The following is a 7,363-nucleotide window of genomic DNA, read 5'->3' as shown; positions in this document are numbered from 1 at the left end:
GTCTAAGAAAACCACCACAAATGTGTCCAAAAAGGGACGAAATACTCTGTTCATGTAATCCATGAACACAGCAGGTGCATTCGTTAACCCAAAGGACATAACTGCGAACTTGTATTGTCCATAGTGCGTCCTAAACGCAGTCTTAGGGATATCATCCTCTTTCACCCTTATCTGATGGTAACCGGATCTTAAGTCGATCTTGGAAAACACTCCGGTTCCTTGCAGTTGATTTATCAAGTCATCTATCCTTGGCAGTGGGTACTCGTTCTTCACAGTCACTTTGTTCAACTATCCGTAATCCACACACAATCGCATTCCTCCATCCTTCTTCTCCACCAATAAAACTGACACTCCCCATGGAGATACACTTGGTCGAATGAACCTCTTGTTCAGAAGCTCTTCCAACTGAGCCTTTAATTTAGCAAGCTCTATCGGAGCCATACGATACGGAGTAATCGACACTACTCCAGCTCCCGACACCAATTCAATCACAAATTCAATCTCCCTTTGAGGTGGAAACTCAGGAATATCCTCTGGGAACACTTCCGAAAAGTCTCTAACTACCGAAATCTGCTCTAAGTTCTGGGCATCACCCAAGGTATTAGTATCCAACAAGATATAACCCTGACACTCTTCCCCACTACAGTGCACCATTACAGAGTACATGTAGTACCCCTCAGCTATCACTGCTCTATTTTCTCCTTTCGGCATTAACTGAATTGACCACTCAAAGCAATCCAATAAAACCTGATTCTTCGACAACCAATTAAACCCCAAAATCATCTCCAACCCAACCATTGGTAAACAAATCAAGTCATGCAGGAAGTCTCTACCCTCAAGCTTGAAACCTACTTGCCTACACCCTGACAGGTTCGCTTTGACCGTTAAAAGTAGGTAACCCGTTCCCCTTGTCTTTTGTTTGTCTCTATTGCATTCTATCTCATCGTATCCCGTTTGGTTTTGCGATATTTGAGAATCGCCGTCAATACCTCGGTGTAGGTTCAGGATACTCCCTTGTTCCAGAGTCTGGGGCTATTTAAACTAACCGATTCAGAATTCTCTGATGTACTAGTATTAGCAATAGCAAGTGCATCTTTGATGCAGTCATCAATTCTCCCGAGAGGCTACAATTGCTGCGAGCAAACATATTAATGACGAGGAAGGCATTTTTGCTATGCTATAAATACTTTATTTGTTCTGCTATTCTACACAAGCCTGGCTGGGGAAGAATTACGAAGGGTAAAAATATATGGATTAAAAGCTAAAGCTTAAGACATACTTTTTTTATCTAGAAATATCCACCATTTACAAAAATTTTGTTTCTTTTTTAAGAAAACAATAAGGTAAGGCCATTCCATTTCGACAAAGTACCCACACCCAAGTTCCATAGCTTTGGGTCTGCTAGCTCGATGATGATTTTCTTACCCCCAGAGGTAAGGGTCTTTATCTAATCATAACCGTCTGATGTGGAGTATGTACATGCAAATTAAACACTAACTCTGACACTTTCAAGCCTAGTTCTTCAACTTTAGCAAACAAAATAAACGAATGCAAAGCTCCAATATCATACAATGCAATTAATGTTTTATCACCAATTGAACATATACCTCTCATCAACGGATCCGCCGTGGAAGCATCCTTGGTGTTCACAGCAAAAACTCGACCTTGGTGCTGACTTTGAATCGCATTCGGGTTTTTTCCACGAGTGCAATCCCTCGCAATGTGACCAGGTAACCCACAGTTGAAGCAACCACCGAAACCAATCTTGCAAGAGTCATATGGATGAAATCGCCCATAATGCACACAAGTCAAATACGGAGAAATCTTACTCTGATTTCCTCTTCCCTTGGCATACTAAAACTGATTCTGAGTGTTCTCTCTAAAGCCTCCTTGCCCTTAAGGCACATATCCTCCTTTCTTGAAACTTTGACCCCTCGGATGGAAAAGCTTGCCACGTCCCTACTAGTATTCCCTTGATGAGTGTCCTTGGACGAAGCTGCTGTTTTTGCATACACCTCAACCACCCTCGCCTTATTTACAAAATCAGAGAAAGTACGAATATCCATAGGAGCCACAGTAGTCATGATGTTGTCCTTCAGCTCCCTCTGATACTTGATACATTTTCAGCTCTCGTAGGCCTCCAAGGCACCCTGACACACCCTAGAGAACCTACAAAGCTCCTTAAATTTTCTTGTGTACTCTGCCACAGATAAGAAACCTTGCTTCAGCTGCATAATTTCCATCTCCTTCGCTTCCCTTGCAGACTCAGGAAAATACTTCTTGTAGAAGGTCGTTTGGAAAACATCCCAAGGAACATCGGCGTTCTGGAGCTGTAGCAAGCGGCATTCTGCTTGCCACCAATGCTGGGCCTCTCCCGCAAGCTGATAAGCAGCAAATTAAACATATTGATTATTCGGAACGTGCTGCGCCTGTAAAGCATGCTCCAAGGCATGAAACCAGTTGTCCACTTCTGTAGGATTGGTTGAACCCCTGAACCTTGGAGGTTGAACCTTGAGGAAAGTTGCTAAGGTCATCGGAGCTCCTTCCGTGTTATCGCCGTTTCCCTCAGCATTGTCATTTGCATTTTCTTCACCATTCCCGTTTCTGTTTCTGGCCAGTTGGCCTAACTTCTGCACAGCTTGTAGAGTCACAGCAACATTAACCTCCATAGTGTTTGCATGGTTCGCCATGGCCGTGATGAGCGGAAAATTGATGGTATAGAATTTCACAAATGAAATCTCGTTGTAAGTATAGTTTCTAAACCAACATTAATCCTTTCATACAAAAATTTAGTTGTCACAAGTAACAAACCCCTTTAAAAATAACTGAAGTATTCACACCTCGGGTCATTCTCCCTAGGAATTGCAATAAAGTGTTCTTGCTATTGGTTATGAAGTATGTTTGGGGTTTTTGAGATAAGAAACAAGAATTGTAAATTGCAAAAGAAATAAACTAACAACTAGAAAGGCTCTTGGAAAGGTATGAGAACTAGAATTCTTATCCTAGCTATCCTTATCAATTGTGATGAAAATAGTTCATTGCTCCCACTTAGTTAACCTCTAACCATAGAGTAAAGTCAAGTGTATGGATTAACTTGAGTCCACAAGTCCTAGCCAGCTCATAATGAAAGACTATCTTTAGTGGCATTCAAGTCAATTAGCAACTTCTAATTATCAATCAACAAAGGAGTTTGACAACTTAAGAGTCACCAATTACTCAACCAAAGCCAAGAGGGGACAATTCTACTCTAACATCCTTCCAAGCATTTTGTCAAACACTTGGAAGGCATAAAAGGAAAGTAAAATCAAATTGCAAGAAATGTTAATCTACAACTACTAATTGCAATGAATTAACAACAATAAAGCAAATCAATAATAAAGGAACATGAAACATGAATTGCATTGAAATGAAAATAGAAGAAACAAAAGTACATCAACAACAAAGTAAGCAAGGACAAGTAAAGTACAAAATTAGAGAGAGGAAAGGTAGAGGAACATGAATTTTTGAAGGAAAAGTGAATCAAAGCTTGAATTAAACCTAGATCTAAGAAATTCTAATCTACAACTTACCTAATTCTAGAGAGAAGAGAGAGCTTCTCTCTCTAGAAACAAACTCTAACTACTTCTAAAACTAAGAGTATAATTGTTGTTGATTCCTGATAAACCACTATTTTATGATTTATCTTGTATTCAATTGAGTGGTTTTTATCAACTCTTTACCCACTTATTCATATGATTTGCATGTTTTACATTTTCCCTCCTGATTCTATTGCTATGATCGAAAACATGCTTCTTTGGTCTTAATTTTGCTATGTTTAATCCTCTCTTATTACATTCAATGCCTTGATATGTGTGTTAAGTGATTTCAGAGATTACAGGGCAGGAATGGCTTAGAGGATGGAAAGGAAGCATGCAAAACTATAAGGAATACAAGGAACTGAAGGAACTGCCAAAGCTATCCAGCCTGACCTCTTGGTACTAAATCGACCATAACTTGAGCTATATAGGTCTAACTGACGCGGTTTTAGTTGCGTTGGAAAGCTAACATCCGGTGTTTCGCAACGATATATAATTTACCATAGCTGCTTCGAATTTAGGCGACGCGAACGCATGGATGACGCGCCCGCGTCGCATCTGCAAATTTCAATCAAAGCAAACACGTGGACAATGCCTCCGCGTCACTTTCCCGCGACCTGTACGTACCAGAAAACACTGGGAGCGATTTTTGGGCTATTTCTGACCCAGATTTTGGCTTAGAAAGCACAGATTAGAGGCTATAAAGTGGGGGAGTCCATCCATATACTAGATACAACATACATTTATACATAGTTTTAGGATTTGGATGTAGTTTTAGAGAGAGAGAGAGGTTCTCTCCTCTCTCTTAGGATTAGGATTAAGATTCCTCTTAAAGGATTTAGGGATATTTTCATCTTCTTTATCTCAAAGTCAATGTTCTTTTTATTTATTTTCTCTTTTATTTGTTTATGAACTTTTCATGTTAGGATTTCCTTAATTAATATAATTTGAGGTATTTCAGACTCATGATTGCTTTCCTTTTTTTATATAAATAATTTAGATTTTTCCTTTTTTGGCTTTGGTTGATTAATTGGTGACTCTTGAGTTGTCAAACTCATCGTGATTAATAATTGTTATCTTTGCTGATTAATTTAGATTCCTATAACTCTAGTCTTTCCTTAGGAGTTGACTAGGACTTTAGGTGCTAAATTGATTTATCCACTTAACTTACCTTCATAGTTAGAGGTTAACTGAGTGGTAGCAAAAATATAATTCTCATCACTATTGATAAGGATAACTAGGATAGGACTTCCAGTTTTCATACTTTGCCAAGAGTTTTATTAGTTATTAATTTATTAATTCCTGCAATCTATTTTTCTCATTCAAACATTTTTCAAAACCCAAAAATACTGTTTTCCATAACCAATAATAAAACACACCTCCCTGCAATTCCTTGAGAAGACGACCCGAGGTTTGAATACTTCGGTTTATAAATTTATTGGGTTTTGTTACTTGTGACAACTAAAACGTTTACATGAAAGGATTTTCTGTTGGTTTAGAAGCTATACTTAGAACGCGATCATATTTTTATATTTCTTTACCGATAGAAAATTCGATCGTGGTCGTTGCCGGGGAATTGCAAACGTGTGCCTTATTATTGGTTATTGTAAATATTTTTCAAAAAAAAATTTCAGATTTTTATTTTAAAATTTTTTATCTTATCTTATCTTAATTTTAAATTTCAAAATTCAAATCTTTTTCAAAAATCATATCTTTTTTCAAAATCTTATCTTATCTTTTTTTTTTCAAAAATCATATCTTTTTCAAAAGCTTATCTTATCCTTTTTCAAAAATCATATCTTTTTCAAAATCTTATCTTATCTTTTTCCAAAAATCATATCTTTTTCAAAATCTTATCCTATCTTTTTCAAAAATCATATTTTTTTTCAAAATATTTTCTTTTTGTTAGTTTTTATTTTCCTACTACTATGAACTCTCACCCATTTGGCTATGAGTCAGGTTATAACTATGTTACAGGAAGAGGAGATTACAATGAGAACATGCATCAAGGTTGGGACAATCAAAGATGGGAGGAGCCACAAGGATTTGATCAACCCTCATGGCAACAACCACCTCCAATGGACTATCAACAACCATTTTGTGATGCATATCAAGGCAATGGCTATGGTGAGCACTCTTTTGATTATCAACAACCACCACTATACGCCTATGAACCACCTCCACAACATACATTTGAACCACCATACTCACAAGCCACCTACAACCATTCACCTCCATATGACCCTAATCCATATCCACTATACCAACCACCCTATGAGCTATATAAACCATACATAGAACCACTCCCATTCCAACCCAATTACTCCCAAAAACCACCACCTCAATATTCGCCATCTCTATATCCATCAATCCAAGAGCACTATGATCCTACTTATGATAGCCGAGCGCAACAAGAATCAAGGGATCATCTCAAAGAAACAGTGGAAAAATTTCATGCAACCCTTCGCCAACTGGATCAAGCGATAATTCAATTACCTTCCCAACGTTCGGACATTCAAGGGACCCCCATGGCTTCATGTGGAGAATCTACTGAAGAACGTGGTATGAAGGAGAAGTTAGAAACTCCGGTGGACAGTGAGCAGCATGATTTGGTATTGGAACAATTGGAAGAAGCTACGCCTGCCATTGAAGAGGAAGAAGTGGTTAAAGACTTAGGAGATGCAGAACCTCCATGGGAAACTCAAGTCATAGAGCCTCCTTCTAAGACGTTTGCAATTGATGTTGAGGAGGGTGTACAACCTCCAAAGCATATCATGGTTGAAGACTTTGAAGGGGATGATCAAGAGATGGATTCAATCATTAATAAATTCTTATCTACATTTGAATCCTCTCTCATTGGACTTGACATGGAGATTAAAGAAGAAGAAGCACAACCTCCCATGCCCTTGGTGAACAATGAAGAAGAGATTGAATTGGAAGATATCCACCAAGAGGAGGAGGTTGATATTGAAGAAGATTACAAAGAGGTGGAAGTTGTCAAAGAAGAGCACAAGGGAGTGAAGCTTGAAAGATCATTAGAAACACCTCTCCCGAAGCCATTACCGTCCAACACAACGTTCAAGTGGGTAAAATTCTTATCTTTAACCTTTACTTTCCCACTTGAATATGGGCTTCTAGAGACGGATGGTCAACTTAGAGCTCTTTGTGGCATTAAGAGCAAGAGGAAGATGGTCAGTGGTTGGAGTTGTCAAGCAAGGTTCAACATGGTTGTATACTCCAAGTTGAAACGCAAAGTTTGGTGTAGAGCTCAATTGAATGGGTCTAGGAAGGTGTTTGGCCGCTTGGGTGAGAATTCAGATTGCTTGCTACCCGGATGGAATCATGATGATCAACAAGAAGACGGGTGCAAAAGCAAGGTTTGGGACCCCGGAATTCATTTTGGCAATCAACACTCTTGGGGCCTTGTCACTTGCTTTAACTTGCTTGAAGGCTTTCTGCGCCTAGTTTGGGATCCCGGAGGCTATTGGAAGTACAAACATTGGTGGGGATTCCTAGATCAGTACAAGCATAAGCCACCATGACAAAGAGCTCACCAAATGTCCAACTTAAGGACTTTAACTAAAAGTGCTAGGTGGGAGACAATCCACTATGGTATGATCATTCTTTTTTCAATTTAATTGTTTTGTTTTGTTTGATTTTGAGTTTTATTTTATTTGATTGAACCTGGAACCATGCATAACAGCATTGCATTCTGCATTTTGCATATTTTAAAAAAAATTCGCACGCGACGCGTGATGAGCGGATAATTTGTACGCTTTTTGGCATTG

General features: G+C 38.7%; 2 protein-coding genes across 2 annotated transcripts; both read right to left on the bottom strand.

Annotated features, from left to right (window-relative positions):
- Nucleotides 1-288: 288 nt before the first annotated feature.
- On the bottom strand, nucleotides 289-2,084 carry LOC107493875 (uncharacterized). Its single transcript, XM_016114908.1, has 3 exons — nucleotides 1,830-2,084; nucleotides 1,480-1,764; nucleotides 289-1,026 (listed from the first exon to the last, which is right to left on the bottom strand). The coding sequence occupies exons 1-3, from the start codon at nucleotides 2,082-2,084 to the stop codon at nucleotides 289-291; spliced, it is 1,278 nt and encodes a 425-aa protein (XP_015970394.1).
- Nucleotides 2,085-2,123: 39 nt separating this feature from the next.
- LOC107493874 (uncharacterized) lies at nucleotides 2,124-2,690 on the bottom strand. The gene is made up of 2 exons (XM_016114907.1): nucleotides 2,430-2,690; nucleotides 2,124-2,381 (listed from the first exon to the last, which is right to left on the bottom strand). Exons 1-2 carry the CDS (start codon nucleotides 2,688-2,690, stop codon nucleotides 2,124-2,126), a joined length of 519 nt encoding a protein of 172 aa, XP_015970393.1.
- Nucleotides 2,691-7,363: the final 4,673 nt, after the last annotated feature.

The sequence above is a fragment of the Arachis duranensis genome, chromosome 6 (assembly GCF_000817695.3).
Source record: "Arachis duranensis cultivar V14167 chromosome 6, aradu.V14167.gnm2.J7QH, whole genome shotgun sequence".
NCBI classification, from domain to species: Eukaryota; Viridiplantae; Streptophyta; class Magnoliopsida; order Fabales; family Fabaceae; genus Arachis; species Arachis duranensis.
The sequence above is the reverse complement of the archived record's forward strand: the minus strand, read 5'-3'. Positions and strand labels throughout refer to the sequence as shown.